At 40.9% G+C, this 20,133-nt stretch overlaps 1 protein-coding gene across 1 annotated transcript in view; it reads right to left on the bottom strand.

Moving 5' to 3' along the window:
- The window catches only part of COL7A1 (collagen type VII alpha 1 chain), a 331,680-nt gene that overhangs the window by 87,963 nt on the left and 223,584 nt on the right, over positions 1 to 20,133 (bottom strand). Inside the window, exons 60-66 of the mRNA XM_068254821.1 lie at positions 19,165 to 19,245; positions 14,674 to 14,709; positions 9,930 to 9,965; positions 7,147 to 7,227; positions 6,963 to 6,998; positions 6,006 to 6,077; positions 3,315 to 3,359 (exon numbers count right to left, since the gene is read on the bottom strand). Of these exons, the coding sequence (XP_068110922.1) occupies positions 3,315 to 3,359; positions 6,006 to 6,077; positions 6,963 to 6,998; positions 7,147 to 7,227; positions 9,930 to 9,965; positions 14,674 to 14,709; positions 19,165 to 19,245 (387 nt within the window). The remainder of the gene's footprint in view (positions 1 to 3,314; positions 3,360 to 6,005; positions 6,078 to 6,962; positions 6,999 to 7,146; positions 7,228 to 9,929; positions 9,966 to 14,673; positions 14,710 to 19,164; positions 19,246 to 20,133) is intronic.

The following is a 20,133-nucleotide window of genomic DNA, read 5'->3' as shown; positions in this document are numbered from 1 at the left end:
GTAACGCAGCCCAACTCACAGTAATGAAAAATCAATGGGCTGTTCACAGTGCCCACGTTGCGTTACATTGTAACGCTGCACGTCAATTTTTCAGTGCTGCATGCTGTGCGTTATACGCGGCTAAGCCACGTTAGACTGTTTGCACATGCTCAGTAGTGGTGGAGGTCTCCCCTCCTCCTCCTCGGCCAGCCACATGGCTAATTAATATTCACTGCACGGTGTGATGTGCAGAGTTTACTACCTGGAGCGCCGCTCTGTGCGGCGATTGGCTGGCGGGACGCACCAAGAGCTGCATAACGCAGCTCTAGGTAGCGTCCGCCTCCAACACCACCAGGCGTTGCGTTTGGGGCACTTTATGCAACCTATAACGTCCCCTAAAACGCAACGTCCTGGTGGGAATGAGGCCTTAAGGTGTAGCTGGAACACAAAACTGAAAGCTTCAGATTAGTTATTCATAGATCAGCAGTGAAAAATGTTTTGGGATCACAGCGATCCCTTCCTCAGTAGAAGAAAAATGCAACAACCTCTGTATATTTACACAACTGTTGTATTTTTACTCTAGTCCAGGAACATTGTTGTTTTATTTTCGGGATAAAACATGATTAGGGACTTTAAGTTTTATGTGCCAGCTACATCTTTATGGTTTTGTGTGCCAGCCCATCGATATTAGTCACAATTTGAGATTGAGTGAAGGTGTCTACACATGGTTCAACCAAATAAATTGATTTTTACTTTTTTTTTTTAAATGATTGATTGTATATAAAAATAATATGAAAAACAATGTGTCCATTCTTGTTTTTTTGACTAGAGAAATCTGAGCTATGTTGCCATTTGATTGAATAATCAAAACAATACACCATACACTTATGATCAATGTATGGTAAAAAAAAAAAAAAAAGTCAAATAAATCATTCAGTTTTTGTTTTTTTCTATCTTGTTTTTCCAACACATCTTATCACATATTTATTGAAAAATGTATTATAGTAATTTTTTTTGTCAATCAGAATGTTTTTCATATTATTTTTATATACAATCAATCATTTAAAAAAAAAAAAAGTAAAAATCAATTTATTTGGTTGAACCATGTGTAGACACCTTTCTTACTTGTCATTATTCATCCTGGTTCCAATACGTACTACACTATATTGGGCTCTCGTTTTTTTCTGTTTTACTAGTCAAAAAAAAGCCCACTTAAAGGACAACTGAAGTAAGAAGAATATGGAGGCTGCCATATTTATTTCCTTTTATGCATAAGCAATACCAGTTGCCTGGCAGCCCTGCTAGTCTATTAGGCTGCAGTAGTGTATGAATAACACCAAAAACAAGCATGCAGCTAATCTTGTCAGATCTGTCTTAACTGATCCGCTCTGCGATTTTCTGGTGACTGCTGCCCACTTTACGATTATTTTCTGGTGACTGCTGCCCTCATTAGGATTTTCTGGTGACTGTTGCCCACGTTACTATTTTCTGGTGAATGCTGCCCACATTACAATTTTCTGGTGACTGCTGCCCACTTTACGATTTATTTTCTGGTGAATGCTGCCCACTTTACAATTATTTTATAGTGAAACTTTGGGGGGGGGGGGGGGTCGCTGTCGGCAGACTGATAAGACTGTTTTTGACTGATCCGCTCGGCGATTTTCTGGTGACTGCTGCCCTCTTTGCGATTATTTTCTGGTGACTGCTGCCCACATTAGGATCTTCTGGTGACTGCTGCCCACTTTATGATTATTTTCTGGTGACTGCTGCCCACTTTATGATTATTTTCTGGTGACTGCTGCCCACTTTATGATTATTTTCTGGTGACTGCGGCCCACATTACGATTATTTTATAGTGAAATTGTGCAAGGAGGGGGGTTATCAAATTATAACTTGTGATTAGACACAAATAAGGGGGAATTAAACAGGCTAAAATCTCTAAATACATACAGGGTGCATTTCTCTATGTTTTCCTTCTATCCTGTGCAAGAGTTCAGATCCACTTTAAGAGCTAAAGAATAAGAGGAGCCCTAAAGCAAATTATTATCTATTATGTAACATCCTTTAATAGACAACACAAATAACATTTATTTTGCACTTTTTTCCTAAAGACTCAAAACACTTGAACTGCAGCCATTAGTGACAGCGCAGTAAGTAGTACTAGCAAGTCTAGCCCAAGGTCTCCTCACTGAATAGGTGCTGGCTTACTGAACAGGAAGAGCTAAGACTTGAACCCAGGTGTCCTGTGTCCGAGGCAGAGCCTTAACTGCTTGCTGACCGATCCTCGCCAATTGGCGTGAACACGGCGGCAGCCCCAGGACCACTCCACGCCGATTGGCGTGAATGGCCTTCTATGGGGCTAGCAGGAGAGGTCGAGCACCGAATGCGCAAGCATCTCCACTTGGATGCTCCCAACTGGCGAAACTGCCGTCTAATATACCTGTACAGCGCTGCGATCTAAGGCAGCGCTGTACTGGGGACAGCCATGTGACATGGCTGTCCCCCTGGGGGATACAGAAGTGATCGGCGGTAATAGGCTGACGGGGTGGGAGGGAGAGAGCTTGGGAAAAATAATAAAAATAAAAATAGGCATTTTTATAAAAATAAAAAATAAATATTTGTAAAAAATAAATAAATAAACATTGGGGAGTGATCAGACCCCACCAACAGAGAGCTCCGTTGGTGGGGAGAAAAGGGGGGGGGATCACTTGTGTGCTGAGTTGTGCGGCCCTGCAGCAAGGCCTTAAAGCTGCAGTGGCCCAATTTATGAAAAAAGGCCTAGTCACTAGGGGGGTTTAACACCGCGGTCCTCAAGTGGTTAAAGGACATCCGAGGTGAAAATAAACTGATGAGGAAAACAATTGTAGCTATCCACCTTCTCCTAAAAATTACTTTTTTAGATATCCCACAGTTTTATTTTTTATTTAAATCTAGCTTTTAGGTTTTTACTGTATCATTGTCTCTGCTCAAAGGCACATTTATTGAAGTATGTTAGAGCTCAAATCTATGAATTATTGATCCTTTTTATCTCTTTCTTGCTCTTAGAAGCCATTTACTAACAATAAAGTGTTTTATGGCTGTAATTACTTATCAGTGAGGGTTCTGCTATAGTCTGACCCAGTCCGACCTGGACAGAAACTGTCACTTGCATACCTGATGTTTAACTCTTTCAGGCAGAGAAAGAAACACATCCTATCTGTGTGCGTGGCAATGTACATACACATGTCTATCTCATGTCACATGTCACCTCGGTTGTCCTTTAACCAGTACACTGTCCAGCCACATAATGTGACCCAGTGTTTTCTTCATCATTGACAGAAAATGACATTACTTACAGGTTTGCCATTGAGACCAGGTTTGCCATCTGCTCCAGGTTTTCCCTTAAAAAAAAAACAATGGGAACATTTTATTTTAATTTAGTAAACCTATGTGATAAATGTAAACAGGGAAGTATATTTTTATACTTTGCTTTATTTATGTATTATACCTAATAGTGAATACAAGTATTTTTTTTTAAATTAGGATATATAACATTACGAATCAATGTTTCATATTCTTAGAGCCCCATCTGTTGGTTTCACTGGTGAGTATTCTTAGCATAAAATGGCTTTTCTTTGCTGCTGTACAACAGAGTAACCAAGCAGCTCAGGGTGACCCAAACTACTAGGAATGTGTAGGGGGATAAAAGGGACCAAAAAGCCCTCTTACTAAAAAAAGCAAAGCTTGGTGTAACTGCCTTCTTAAAACAGAAGGAAATTTGCAATAATTCAGTTTTAAATGAACATTTGTGGTTACCCACAATGCACTACTACTAAATATGCAAATTATCCCTTTTCTCCCTTGTTAAAGAGACACTGAAGCGAAAAAAAAATGATGATATTATGATTTGTATGTGTAGTACAGCTAAGAAAAAAAAACATTAAGATCAGATACATCAGTCTAATTGTTTCCAGTACAGGAAGAGTTGAGAAACTGCAGTTGTTATCTCTATGCAAAAAAGCTATTAAGCTCTCCGACTAACTTAGTCGTGGAGAGGGCTGTTATCTGACTTTTATTATCTCAACTGTAATTGAACTGTTTACTTTTCCTCTGCTAGAGGAGAGTTCATTACTTCACAGACTGCTCTGAAAGACTCATTTTGAATGCTGAGTGTTGTGTAATCTGCACATATTATAGAATGATGCAATGTTAGAAAAAACACTATATACCTGAAAATAAAAATATGAGAATATTTTCTTTGCTGCTAATCTTCTAGTAATTATTCATAGTACACAACCAATTCATTATATCATATATTTTTTTTCTCTTCAGTGTCTCTTTAAGCCTAGCAAGCATCCAGAACCGCTGGTATATAGCAAGCCTATAGCTTAAAGTTTTACACAGCCATATCAAACCCACATGTAGACAGCCTGTTTCGGACTTTTGGTCCTCATCAGTACATGGCAGGGATTGATAAGGCTGTATGAAATAGGGCTTAGACGAGTACAACAGAGTAACCAAGCAGCTCAGGGTGACCCAAACTACTAGGAATGTGTAGGGGGATAAAAGGGACCAAAAAGCAAGTCTGACTTAGGGACTGATAATTAACCTCCACTGTTCACTGCAGACTTATCTTTGCATTACAGATACCAAACTTAGTGAAACCAGAAGGTGGCGCTATGATAAGTAAATAATCGATTTGCATCATTTCACATGTTCCGGTTAATAGCAAGAAAAGAATATTTCTTTAGGAAAAAAATAAAAATAAAATAAAGATATTTTGTTTAGTAATAGGTCAATAAAGAAAATAATGAAAAAATAATGAAAAACTATAATATACCTTCCCTACAAGGGTAAAATGCCACTTTTTGTAAAAAAAAAAAAGAAAAAAAAACCCCTCAGTGTATTTATTTCAGTTTTAGACCTTACAAAAATTAACAGAAATTTTATTTCAAGTATTTTATTTTATTTTCATGTGAATATACAGTATATATATATATATATATGTGAAGGTGCCTGAGGTGCCCGAAAAGATATAAAATTGTTGAAAATTGCTTAAAAAGAAGGTAAGTGTTGGCTTACTTTCCAATGCAGAAGGTACACTAAGCGTTTAGGTTTCAGAAACAGGACTCTGACCGCCGTTTAGGTCCTGTTGCACATACCTAAAAGTACTGTTTTTGACCTGAGAAAGCGGCCAAGAGCTGTGAAATGTGTTGTCCAGTTATGCTTAATTGTGAATTTTATTTTGTTTTCAATAAAAATATTTTTTTATTCTTTAGCACAACAGGGTATAACAACATCTCCATGTACATATCAGGATGTGAATAAAATGTATGAAATTGATCTGTCTGATTTTAAAGGTAAGCCAACACTTTCCTTCTTTTTAACCCTTTAGCAGCCAATTTATTTAAAGGCTTGCAAGTGCTCCATGCCAATTTATTTGAGCACATTTTTTTATTTCTTATTTGTGACATTTCCTTGCTTCTTATTAGTACTGCTGTAATGTGTATTTATGGCCACTTGTCACTAGGGGGCAGTGTGAGACAATAACAGAGGAATTCTGGTTTCAGTTTCTATATTTTATGCTAGTAGAGAGAAATCAAAGCATTCCAAGAATTTACAGCACAACCAGTTCTGCCAACTTAGGTCAAAAGCAATGCTCTTATTTCAAACGAGATAATGGGTTAAACAGTTTTTAAATATTTTATATCTTTTTGGGTGCCTCGAGTTATTGTTCTTTCTACATAGTCACCCGTTGGGGGTTTGAAATTTTACGATTCTTATCATTAATTTTTCATTTCATTTTTGGAGTCGCAACCTATACCAAGGCCGAGTAAAAATTGTACTTCCCTACATGTGGTGTTGCTGTATTTAGCATCCAAAAAGTTTGAGTATACAGCTATCTTATATACACTTTCAATCAAAATCGCCTGACAATACTACAACAGATCGGGCTCCCGGTGCCCCTGTGTTTTTTATCTCTTTCATTTAGCTACATAACTACAGAATATGCACCATCCGAAGCATTGGTCATGTGTTATGCTTACCGCCACCCCTGGTGGTCCTGCTGGGCCAAGAGGGCCTGGAGGTCCTTGTTCCCCTCTAAGTCCTGGAAGCCCCTGAAAATAGAAAGGTCAGAGAAATTAGTCAAATGTTTAAATATGTTGTTGTAAGAAGTCCACTATCCTATTCAAAACACCTTCCCACCGGACACACAGGGACTTATCCTCAGCCCTGGACAATACTGAGGAGGGCTTCACTAGAATGGAACACTGAACGTTAGCTACTGAAAGTGTAAAAATAAACGGATGAGATTTATAACTGATCCTAAATAGGAGTTTCCTGAGATCCCATAGTCTTATTTTGTATTTAAAAGTTAAAGACTATATTTAAAGTTTTGACTGTCTCAGGTACATGGTAGTAGTTTTTTATGCTATTCAGCTAGCAGTTTTTTTATGCGATTCAGCTCCCCTACAGACATATCTTGAACAACTGAACTTGTTTGCACAGTAGTGCAGTAAAGAGCGCTCCCACTTTGCAGGGCTGGTACCCTGGTTCAGATCTGGGCAGGAAAATGTCTAAGTCTGCAGTTAAAATGTTCTGCCTGTGTTTGCGTGGGTTTCCTCTGGTCACTCAGGCTTTCCCTCACATCCCAAAAATATACAGATAATTGACTCTGGTAGGGTTCATATTGTGAGCCCTTTTGAGGGACCATTAGTGACAAGACTAAGTATTATCTAAAGCTGTTGGCACTATCTAAATACACAATAAATAAAAAGGAACGTGTTTCCTGCAATTAGATATGTTTTTCTCAGCCACACATGATTTATGACCACTAGTTTGTTATCAGTGAGTCATACTTTACAGCCCAACCGCATATAACTGTCACTTAGAACCCAAGACAGATTTCTTCTAAGTAGGATTGGGACTGCACATACACATATTTATCTCATCATGTTATATGACATTTCAGGTATCATGCCCAAAAATACTGAAACACTTACATCTCTTCCAGGGTCTCCTTGCTTGCCTGCATCTCCCTATAGTGAACAAGAAAGGAAGAATTAAAAATCAACCTTAGTAAACCAAAGCCTACAGGACTAGAAAAACGTCTGTCCCTGAGGCTGTGCTCTATTCCCTTCTCAGCATGCTGTAGAGGAAGTATTGGCATTTGGTTGTTTCACTCACTCTCAGTCCTGGGGTACCAGCCTGTCCCGGCTTGCCATCAAGTCCATTTCTTCCATCAGCCCCAGGAGGGCCACGTTCTCCCTTGAAAAAATAAATGTGGTTCTTATGGTTTCATCATGCAAACAGGGTGAAAAAAAATTGCTTTGGGAGTCTCTGTCGGTGAACGGTGCTCATGGTCTGTGCTAATGCACTTCATGCCACTGGGAATCTGGATTTTGTTAGCACAGGATCCGGTGGAATGAAGGACAACAACACTGCCACTGGGTCTGCTGTGGAAACAACCGGAATTGCAACAAACTTTGTATTTACACAATTGTTGTCAAGGAAAGGGTCTGTGCTTTTTACAGTTCTATATTATTACATTTCCACATTATACACTTGGCATAAATACACACATGACAAAGCATAGATGGATATGTGGGTCTTCCTGTAATATTGTGCAAAGGAACTGCCCTTGGGGCTATGGAAGTTCCTCCTCATGGTGTTAGAGGTTCTGGAGGTTCCTCCTCATGGTGTTATAGAGGTTCTAGAGGTTCCTCCTCCTGGTGTTATAGGGGCTATGGAGGTACTTCCTCATGGTGTTATAGGGGCAATGGAGGTTCTGCCTCATGGTGTAATAGGGGCTCTGGAGGTTCCTTCTCATGGTGTTCTAGAGGTTCTGAAGGTTCCTCCTCATGGTGTTATAGGGGCTCTGGAGGTTTCTCCTCATGGTGTTAGAGAGGCTCCGGATGTTCCATCTTATGGTTATAAGGATAAGTGGCTCTTCCTGTAATATTGTGCAAAGGAACTGCCCTTGGGGCTATGTAAGTTCCTCCTCGTGGTTTTATAGAGGTTCTGGAGTTTCCTCCTCATGGTGTTATAGAGGTTCTAGAGGTTCCTCCTCATGGTGTTATAGGGGCTATGGAGGTACTTCCTCATGGTGTAATAGGGGCTCTAAAGATGGTTCCTCCTCACGGTGTTATAGGGGCTCTGGAGGTTCCTTCTCATGGTGTTCTAGAGGTTCTGGAGGTTCCTCGTCACGGTGTTATAGGGGCTCTGGAGGTTCCTTCTCATGGTGTTATGGAGGTTCCTCCTTATGGTGTTATAGAGGTTCCGGAAGTTCCTCAGCATGGTTTTATAGGGCCTCTAGATGTTCCACTTCATGGTGTTATAGACCTTTCTTTATTAGAGGTCGGAATAGGTATGGGGGAGGGAGTTTCTGGGAGATCCAGGGGTATGGTCTTTACTAGGGTCATCTCAGTAAGGGCAACACCCATTTGACCCTGGGCAACCTTCCCTATGGTTCCACCTGGTACTGGTCTCATTTGAATGTATCTCTCTCTGTACATTATGTTGAAAGTATACAGTCTATGCTTTATGTAATTATTATGAAGCTTTCTGCTCTATTAATGCTTATATGTTAAGATATGACTTGTATTTCTTACGTTTTATATTCATGCATTTTTTTGCGCCTTTCTTTAATGAATACAACTGAAACAGAAGTATCAATGGAGGCTCCACAGAAAGGAAAAGAAAAAAAGATTACATTCAGCTTAAAGGGACTCCGAGCAGTGCGGAAAGTATGGAAAGATGCATATCATTTTAAAGCTCTCTTTCTCCTCTTTCCAATGATATATAAACCACCACCCTACGCCTTTTAGTTTTCGTGATTTTCGCGATTGAAATTGCCGCGGCTGCGATTTCAATCGCTAAAATAAAGAAAACTAAAAGGCGTAGAGTGACGATTTAGGTGTCGTCAGAAAGAGGAGAAAGAGAGCTTTAAAATGATATCCATCTTTCCATAGTTACATTGTATTACACAGGGCGACTTTTTCTCAAAGTCAGCAGCTCCATTCAGCAGAAAAAGTCGCCCTGTGTAATACAATGTAACTATGGAAAGATGGATATCATTTTAAAGCTCTCTTTCTCCTCTTTCTGGCGACCCCTAAATCGTCGCTCTACGCCTTTTAGTTTTCTTTATTTTCGCGATTGAAATCGCGGCCGCAGCAATTTCAATCGCGAAAATTGCGAAAACTAAAAGGTGTAGGGCAGTGGTTTATATATCATTAGAAAGAGGAGAAAGAGAGCTTTAAAATGATATGCATCTTTCCATAGTTTCCGCACTGCTCGGAGTCCCTTTAAGATGGGACAGTAAGAGCTACTTCTTTCCCAAATACCATCTATGAAGGCAAACGTTTATGAACACACTTCAGACAATGTGTTTTGTGGGTACGAAGTACCACTACATCAAGTCTTTCTGTGCCCAAAATTGTGGCTTATCTAGTTAGAGTGCCTCTGATTTTTTCAGAAAAATAGCGTACTAATTTGGTGTGTACTAGACATCTTAGCTTATTTAGACCCTGATGCTGGGAAAGATCAAGGGCAAAAGGAGGAAGGGAAGACAGAGAATGAGATGGCTAGATATCTTCATGGAAGCAACAAACATGAGCTTGGTCAAGCTTCGAAACGGAGTAGAGTAAAGTAGATGAAGGGGCCTGCATGCTCTTGGCCCATGGGGTGGCAAAGAGTCAGACTTGAATGGATAGTGATTGAATAACAACAGAGACATCATAGAGGCACTTAATCAACTTTAAAAATGCCTACAAAATTTAACCAAGGTTCATGTACTTTTATGTTATCAACATTATTTAGATCCACCCATGATCTGTTATGACCATGGCCACTTCCATGGAACCCCCTTGATGTGTTCTGCGCAAGGGCCCACTGTTGGCTTTGTCTGCAACTATTGCTACAGAGTTATGATCCTCTCTGCAGTGGATATTCTGTGGCTAAAGACTATTTACCTTCTCACCAGGACCTCCGCGATCTCCAGGATCCCCCTGCAAGACACACACAAAAATCACAGCTTAGAAGTATCTGTCTCTGTGGGACAGACATTTTATGACTTTTCTGCAGTACAGTATATGAGCAGCAGGGAGTGCACAGCATCCGGGGCTCTCTGCAGAGGCAGACTCCAAGTTTAATGAAACACTATTTACAAATAAAGATGGGACACTGATATGTAAATTAAAAAAAATGCAAAAAGCCTATGTTTAACTGACAATATATCAAGTGTGAAACAAAAAATGTATTGTTTCAACAACTATATAATTATAGTATATATAATGTGTGCAACATCTTCCCAAAACCATAAAGTAAATAAAAACACTGAAAAGTTGTGTTGAATATCTGGCATCTAATTAGGTTGCCTGGCTGTAGGTCAGTACCATGACTGGGTATGAAAACAGCCTTGCAGCGCTGGGTCCCCGGTTCGAATTCCAGCCAGGTCAACATCTGCAAGGAGTTTGTATGCTCTCCCTGTGTCTGCGTGGGGTTTCACCGGGTACTCAGGTTTCCTCCCACATCTTAAAAACATACAGATAAGTTAACTGGCTTATCCCTAAGTGGCCCTAGACTATAATATATGCACTACACAATACATACATAGACATATGACTATGGTAGGGACTAGATAGTGAGCCTCTCTGAGGGACAGTTAGTGACATGACAATATACTCCCTGTACAGTGCTGTGTAATATGTCGGTGCTATATAAATACTTAAATACATAAAAATAAATAAGTAAAGGTGGGGAGGAGTACACCACTCTGTGAAACAATGCACAAGCAATTAGTGCAACTTAAGAATATTATTCCTAAATGGAAAATTAAAACTAAATTGGGGGTTTTATCATCTACAGTAAAATAATATCATCAAAAGATTCAGAGAATCTGAAGAAATCTTGGTGCGCGAGGGCCAAGTCTGAAAGCCAATACCAGATGTGTAAGTTCAAAAATTCTCCTGAAAACCACTGCCTGTGCAGTGTGCACACAATTTGTCTAGAAAACCACTGCCTGTGCACATGATTTCTCACTGCATCCACACTTGCAAGTTAAAGCAGGATTCTCACCTAAAAATCAAATTTCAACGGCGACTGGTCTGAGTGTATTAAGTGATAAAGATGCTAATCGTGCATTCAACATTTTCAAAACTTTTTCTGCTGTTATGGTTTGGAGTTATCACATAACTTAGGAGCACTGGCCCTTTAATTGCCATTGCCATCGGCTGGCAAAACAGTTGCATGCTGGGGGGTCTTTTTATCTAAAATATATATACCTCCTCTTTATTTCCCCCTCCTTCTAATGACATAAGACAATGCACTTCCTAGTACAGACCTTAGTGGGAGTGTCTGAAGACTCTGGGAGGAGGGCGGGTAATGAATACACAATTAGCAAAAGAAGAAAAAAGAGTCAGGGAGGAAATTATGTCAGGATTAGCTTCATTCAAAGGTAACCGAGATAGAAACTGTCTAGAAAAGGATTCTCTGCATTTCCTTTATAAAATTCACAGGAATCATAACGTAGATAGCACAATACATCTGTTATGTAAGTAGAACTAGTATTTATCTACTTATATATGTGTTTTTTATTTCTATGTTAGCATGGGTGTCACTTGTTCTTTAAGATTCTAGTATGCAAACAACAGAACATACTGTATAAAAACATGATGAAGAAACACAGCTATGTTTTTGGGCCATTTCATTTAAGATGGACAGACAATTAAAAATGTGTTCTTTTTATAATTCAATGTAAGTCTTAATTCTAGGATATTGTGAGAATCTGCTCAGCTGCCTGTGCAGACAGGCAGCTTTTTGACCACTGTTCAGGTCTGCATTCTGCAGGTCTCTTTAAGAGAGACTTTTGTCAGTATTGCAGCTTGCTGCCGAGGAATTTGCATACATTCGTTATGCAAATCCCCTACCTGCCTCCTGTGATGACTGGCAGTATAAAGGTTGGGATTACCCACAGTCCTTGGCTGGTCATTCCTTCAGGGTTTGTAGTAAACACTCCTAGAGAGTGTCAGCCATGCTACTTCTTGTTCAAGTTATCTTAGAGTAATTCTGGGGACTGCACTAGGCAGTTTCTTTAGTGCCATTAGGATTGCTTATCTGTTTGTTTGTCTGTTGTGACTGTCCTGTCCCAGCGGTGGTCGATAGGAAGTCGTTCTGTGTGTCTGGGTGCTAACCGAAACAGCGGTTGTTACTGGTAGCCCCTTCTGATCTGTCTTCCCTGGATCACACTCGCCTTGCGCTAGTGCTGTGGATCCTTCTGTTCTGTCTACCTGGATCGCACTCGCCTTGAGCTAGTGCTGTGGATCCTTCTGTTCTATCTTCCCTGGATCGCACTCGCCTTGCGCTAGTGCTGTGGATCCTTCTGTTCTGTCTACCTGGATCGCACTCGCCTTGAGCTAGTGCTGTGGATCCTTCTGTTTTGTCTACCTGGATCGCACTCGCCTTGAGCTAGTGCTGTGGATCCTTCTGATCTGTGTTTCTGCTTGGATCACACTTGCTCTGATGGAAGAGCGGTGGATCCTTTCTGCCTAGTTCCTGTTTCACATTTGTCTGTCTTGTCTGATACGAACGCTTGCTGTAGGCTCGATGAGGTAACCGTTAAGCAAGCGCTCGCGTTCTCTGTTTCGTGTTTGTTTGTCTTTGGTTAGTTAGGCGTGCTTGTCTCTGTTGTGCGTAACACGCGGAGACCGCGCACGAACGCATGCTCTGTTGCGAATGAGTGCGGTGTTCGCGTTCAGCTAGCGTTTGTTATTTTCCTTATCTTTCTCTTTGTATGATTTGCTGTGCCTTTGCTACCCTGGTGCTCTGTCCTGCTCAGTCTTGTGTCGCTATTGGCAATCGCCATTCTTGCGATTGCGTTTCCTACTTCATTTCCGCCGTTGTGTGTTCGCCGTTGCTGGGTGGAGACTAGTTTGGTGGGCACACATTGGTTCTGTCCCTTTGCTCTGTTCCCTGTGGGCTATCCAGCCCTGCCTGATTGTACCTTGTCCTGGATCTGTACAATTCCCATTTGGCATCTGTGGCTGTGCAGCGGCTGTGTTCGCCTGCACTCCACATCGCCATCTGCCGGTGGGAATTGCCCTCTGCGGGTGCATAGCACCTAGCCTGGGTGTCCTCAATTATACGCTTGTGGAGGAAATCCGCCGCGTCAGCGCACGTCTGGTGCGCTGACCACGGAGACAATTCCACATTCGTTACAGATATCCTATAAATAAGCACCAGACCAGAGATCTTTCAAAATTACAAAATTAACCACTAATGACAATCGCAAAGAAACAATTAAATAAAAACATTAACAAAACAATATACATAATATTTATTTATTTATTTATGCAAAACTTTGTTTTTAATTCCTGATAATTGTTTACTTGATACTGGTCCCACCCTTTTACCCCATTTCGGGTTTTTAAATTGTTTTTACCCATGTCTTGCAATTTGTCAATAAAGTTTAAAGGAATACTATCGATTCACATATTTTTTTCATTTGACACAGGAATTGTTTGGGAAGTGCTGCTAAGTACTGGTGTATACATTTTAGTAGCAACTTCTTTGTTTACTGTTAGCAAAATACATTCAAACTTTACTGACGCCAAAACTGAGGGCTGACTGAGCCATGAGGAGAGGGGAAATTCCCCTCACACTTGATCAGTTAACTCTATGTGTAGCTCTGTGTGTGACAGAGAAGAGGGCTCCCAACAGCTGCAGATCCTGTGTCCTGTGTTTCTGACTGAAGTGTCTGAAGAGAGCAGAAGAAATGTAACTAATTGTCACAGCTTTTCATACTGTTTTTGCTTTCAGAGTTTGATCTGTTTGATAGTTGCTTTCTGTAGTCTGATATGCAACTCTGGCTGTGCATTGAAGCAGACACCCCTTCTGCAATTTATTTGTCCCAATATAGCTAAATCCTACACTCAATAAATTACAGCTTTTGCCTCTGATACAGGGGCGTAGCAATAGGGGGTGCAGAGGTAGCAACCGCATCGGGGCCCTTGGGCCAGAGGGGCCCCGAAGCGCTCTCCCTCAACTACAGTATTAGCTCTTTATTGGTCCTGTGCTCATAGTAATCACTTCCATAGATACTTTGAATAGTGGTAATCATTAACAAATTGTTCCCCATTCCCTTCTTGCACCTCTGACTCTGTAGTTGCCATTGGCAGATTTTGGTGCACCGTATAAATTATGTATAGAGTGCTTGAGGGGCCCCCGTTATAAAACTTGCATCGGGGCCCACGGCTCCTTAGCTACGCCACTGCTCTGATATTTAACATGAAAAGTAGGAAAATGTTTACACAGCTACTTAGACATTATTTGCACACTGTCATTTTAGAACACTTGGGTATCAAAGGTATTCCTTTAATTTCATAATTTTGAAATACATCTGGTCTGTTGCTGAGTTATGGGATATTCTGTTTTCCCTTTGCCGCGTGCACAATTTAAAAATCATCAACATCCCAACTTTTTTTTGAAATGAGGTCCTAGGGAAAAAAATATTCTATCAAATAAACCTCACACAAAAAATGGCAGTTCGAGTACAGAGGAGGCCAAACTACCACCAATATGCCATGTTCATCTTTCTGTATGGTATCCTCATATGTAGTCACCATTGTTAACACTGCCATACAATTCCACTCTTTCAATATAAGAAGGGGAAAATAGAGAATTCTGATTTATATAACTCCTAAAAATGCAGTAACATACCCGATTCCCTGGAGGTCCTCTAGGTCCTTCTCCACCCTGCCGGAAATAAATAAATATATTCATTTCATATTGTTGTTTTCAACACTCATCCTGGGGATGGTTACGTTAAACACCTCATGAATTTTATGAAAAACTGCAATGCATTAAAGGACACCTATAACAGGCTATAGGCATTACTTCTGGATGTACACATGGCTTCTCAAGGACATAAAATAATGCTCTGCGTATTCGCTCCTGAAGTGATGCATTATGGGGTTTACTTTTTGCTCATGTGAATCTAAATATTCACATATACCTTCTATTATAGAAAGGGCAAACATATACTTTCTTTGCTGTATGTCTTGTTATTTAACTGTCTGCATTGCTCATGATCACACTTATGTTATCTATTACCTCCTGTACCTGCTTGTTTATTACTCTTTACAGCACCACAGTTGATGATGGCACTATATAAATCAATAAAATGTTTGCATCTAGAAAAGATATTCAACTGAAGGAACACTTCTGTTCAGAGATTTTATAGGTGGTCATACAGTTTTGGGAGATTTCTGAACCAGGGACATCCAATATCCAGGGTGGGTTCAGTACAAAATAACTGCTACATAAGTACATAGCTATTTCTACTTTATTTCAAGGGCGTCAAACTCAAATTGGGCCAAAACTGAAAATTGTGACCAAGTTGCAGGCCAACCTTAATGTCTAGTGGCCGCCTCCCTTATACATTTCCCTGGTATCTAATGGCATCCCCCTATACAGTTCCCTGGCCACTGTGTGGCTTCTCTAGTGGTGTAGTACTTTCCTTCGAAGTAGGTAGAGTTGAGCTGAAATTTTCGTAATTTCGCATTACTAAAATTACGCATGCGAAATTTGCGATTACGATGCGAAATTACAGTAGCGTAATTGCCATTAAAATCGTAATTGAAAATACCGTAAGCGTAATTTTCAACGCGTAATTTCGCGTTTCGTTCATGCCGTAATTTCGCATTAAACGCTACCGTAATTTCGCGTTAAACCGTAACGCTCCGTATAATATAAAAAAGCCGCCAACTTTAAGGGTTAATAGCAAAGCCCCCTTAAATGCTAAGAGCCTCAAATTTGGAGAATATATTAAGGAGATCAGGAGGAATAAGAGGAAAAATGTTTTTTTCAAAAAGACCTTATAGTTTTTGAGAAAATCGATGTTAAAGTTTCAAAGGAAAAATGTAAACATTTAAAAACCCGCCGACTTTAACGGTTAATAGCAAAGCCTGCTTAAAGTTTAGGAACACCAAATTCCCAGGGTATATTAAGGGGATCAGTGGGAATAAGAGGAAATTTTTTTTTTCAAAAAGACCTTATAGTTTTTGAGAAAATCGATTTTTAAGTTTCAAGGGTGAAAATGTCTTTTAAATGCAGAAAATGTCAGTTTTTTTTGCACAGGTAACAACAGTGTATTATTTTCATAGATTCCCCCAAGTGGGAAGAGTTTTACTTACTTCGTTCTGAGTGTGGGAAATATTTAAAAAAAAACGACGTGGGGTCCCCCCTCCCAGACCTCTTTAACCCCTTGCCCCCCATGCAGGCTGGGATAGCCAGAATGCGGAGCACCGGCCGCGTGGGGCTCCGCACCCTGACTATACCAGCCCGCATGGTCCATGGATTGGGGGGTCTCGGAAGGGGAGGGGCAGCCAAGCTTTCCCCTCTCCCTCCGAGCCCTTGTCCAATCCAAGGACAAGGGGCTCTTCTCCACCTCCGATGGGCGGTGGAGGTGGAGGCCGCGATTTCCTGGGGGGGAGGTTCATGGTGGAATCTGGGAGTCCCCTTTAAAAAGGGGTCCCCCAGATGCCCACCCCCCCTCCCAGGAGAAATGTGTATAGATGTACTTGTACCCCTTACCCATTTCCTTTAAGAGTTAAAAGTAAATAAACACACAAACACTTAGAAAAAGTATTTTAATTGAACAAAAAACATAACCACGAAAAAAGTCCTTTAATATTCTTAATTAACTATTAATACTTACCTGTCCCTTTAAATAAATGATCCCTCGAAATAGCCTCGGAAATGTTCTATCAGTTACAATGTAACAAAGTTATTACAATGTAACAACTTTGTTACATTGTAACTACGCCGCACCCGACGTCACTCGCCGCCGCCGCATACGCGTCTGCGCTGCACACATTCCCGACAGAGCTCTGAGCTATATAGCTCAGAGCTCTGAGAAGCATCTTTGTATTTGGGCTCCAAGGAGCCCCATTGGTCCTTAGCAGACCAATGGGGTTCCTTCAAATCAAAAGGAACCCCATTGGTCTGCTAAGGACCAATGGGGCTCCTTGGAGCCCAAATACAAAGATGCTTCTCAGAGCTCTGAGCTATATAGCTCAGAGCTCTGTTGGGTCCGTGCAGGACGCTAAGTGCCCGCAGCTCCCGCTGCCCTCCCCGCCTCTCCCACATGTCACCCACATGTCACCCACATGTGGGTGACATGTGGGTGACAGATGTGGGCGGGGTGGACAGCGGGAGCTGCGGGGACTTAGCGTCCTGCACGGACCCGACAGAGCTCTGAGCTATATAGCTCAGAGCTCTCTAAAGCATCTTTGTATTTTGGCTCCAGGGAGCCCCATTGGTCCTTAGCAGACCAATGGGGTTCCTTTTGATTTGAAGGAACCCCATTGGTCTGCTAAGGACCAATGGGGCTCCTTGGAGCCAAAATACAAAGATGCTTCTCAGAGCTCTGAGCTATATAGCTCAGAGCTCTGTCGGGAATGTGTGCAGCGCAGACGCGTATGCGGCGGCGGCGAGTGACGTCGGGTGCGGCGTAGTTACAATGTAACAAAGTTGTTACATTGTAATAACTTTGTTACATTGTAACTGATAGAACATTTCCGAGGCTATTTCGAGGGATCATTTATTTAAAGGGACAGGTAAGTATTAATGGTTAATTAAGAATATTAAAGGACTTTTTTCGTGGTTATGTTTTTTGTTCAATTAAAATACTTTTTCTAAGTGTTTGTGTGTTTATTTACTTTTAACTCTTAAAGGAAATGGGTAAGGGGTACAAGTACCTCTATACTCATTTCTCCTGGGAGGGGGGGTGGGCATCTGGGGGACCCCTTTTTAAAGGGGACTCCCAGATTCCACCATGAACCTCCCCCCCAGGAAATCGCGGCCTCCACCTCCACCGCCCATCGGAGGTGGAGAAGAGCCCCTTGTCCTTGGATTGGACAAGGGCTGGGAGGGGGAGGGGAAAGCTTGGCTGCCCCTCCCCTTCCGAGACCCCCCAATCCATGGACCATGCGGGCTGGTATAGTCAGGGTGCGGAGCCCCACGCGGCCGGTGTTTCGCATTCTGGCTATCCCAGCCTGCATGGGGGACAAGGGGTTAAAGAGGTCTGGGAGGAGGGACGCCACGTCGTTTTTTTTTAATATTTCCCATACTCAGAACGAAGTAAGTAAAACTCTTCCCACTTGGGGGAATCTATGAAAATAATACACTATTGTTACCTGTGCAAAACAAAACTGACATTTTCTGCATTTAAAAGACATTTTCGCCCTTGAAACTTAAAAATCGATTTTCTCAAAAACTATAAGGTCTTTTTGAAAAAAAAAAATTTCCTCTTATTCCTCCTGATCTCCTTAATATATTCTCCAAATTTGAGGCTCTTAGCATTTAAGGGGGCTTTGCTATTAACCCTTAAAGTCGGCGGCTACCTAACATTGATACATGCGTCAACTTTTCCGCTTCGGGAGCATGACCATACGCATTAATTTCGTAATACCCGTTGCAATGCGAAAATTACGCGAAAATTACGCTTACGCGAAATTTCGCGAAATCCTTCTTCATTACGATTATGTACTTACGGCCATAAACGTAATTACACTAATTACGCGAAATTTCGCGAAATCGTTATTACTCCATTACGCTCATCTCTAGAAGTAGGTGGTTTTGGCAAACTGCACTTATCGCCAGGTGTTGAAACCAGACACCCCATAACAGCAATGTTATGCTGCGGGGGGTGCGTAGGAGCAATTCGGGGCTCCGGCGATCGCCAGATCCTGAATTACACCTCCCTTCGAGTTGCGACGATTCAGAGGGGGAATAGTATTGAACGCCGCTGGGGAGATTAGCGGCAGCAGGGAGAGCCGTCATTCAGCTCTCCTGGTGCCCATCTCACCAATGGCATACTAACATGAACGCCTTTCCTCCCCCTCCAAAATATAGCATCCTCGGTGGTCTAGTGACCTTACATAAATTATCAAGTCCTATCACATGCATACAAAGAGGCATCCAGAATTCAAGTATGGTGAAAAACACCAACTCTTGTGCTGCCCCTCTTCATATTTTCAGAACTTTGCCATGTAGGCTAAGCACTCAACATAAGGCAAAGTGGGGAAACCACTTGCGGGCCAAATTTGATGGCACTGGGGGCCACATGCTTATTTAACAGTAAAATGTATTGATTGGAAATCATTAAAAACAATATCATTGAGCATAGTTAGTATATGTGGTACTTACCCTCTCTCCAGCAAGGCCATTTATGCCAAGTTCACCCTTCTGTCCCTTCATGCCATGTTCTCCAGGGTCCCCCGCGTCTCCCTACATGTATAAAAGAGTTATAGATAAGGGTGGTTGGCTGGTGGAGATCTCTCAGCATTATGAGAATAAGTCTGAAGTACAAAGTACTGTTCAGGCTTCCAATATGTCTCACAAGTTACAACACCAGTAACTGCAGCTGCAGTAAGTGCAGCTATACATTATAGCGAGGCTTCTTTTTTTTTTCTTCTATTTCTTGTTTTTATTGAGTTTTAAGCATACAAGAAATAATGATACAATTCATATAGTTGAAGCAATAATAGAAGATTAAACATTGTATATTAATGACTTCATCAAGCAAAAGTACTCAACTGAATAATAACTTGAATATCTGTGTGCACATTAAACTGAAGCCAAATGTATATGCAACATAAATAACACTTATCAAGTAAAATGCAACATCAAAACACTTATGTAAAATACCACATCAAAAGTATGGCAGAGAAAGAAAAACAAAAAACAAAACAAAAAAAAAACATCTCAAAAATATAGAATATTGACCACTTCACAACTGAAGGGTTTTACCCCTTGAGCACCAGAGCAATTTTCACCTTTGAGCGCTCCTTCCATTCATTCGTCTATAACTTTATCATTACTTATCGCAATGAAATGAACTATATCTTGTTTTTTCCGCCACCAATTAGGCTTTCTTTAGGTGGGACATTATGCCAATAATTATTTTATTCTAAATGTGTTTTAATGGGAAAATAGGAAAAATGTGGGAAAAAAATCATTATTTTTTAGTTTTCGGCTATTATAGTTTTTAAATAATGCATGCTACTGTAATTAAAATCCAAGAAATGTATTTGCCCATTTGTCCCGGTTATAAAACCGTTTAAATTATGTCCCTATCACAATGTTTGGCGCCAATATTTTATTTGGAAATAAAGG

This window comes from Hyperolius riggenbachi, chromosome 9 (assembly GCF_040937935.1).
Source record: "Hyperolius riggenbachi isolate aHypRig1 chromosome 9, aHypRig1.pri, whole genome shotgun sequence".
Classification (NCBI taxonomy): Eukaryota; Metazoa; Chordata; class Amphibia; order Anura; family Hyperoliidae; genus Hyperolius; species Hyperolius riggenbachi.
This window is presented reverse-complemented; position numbering and strand designations above follow the sequence as displayed.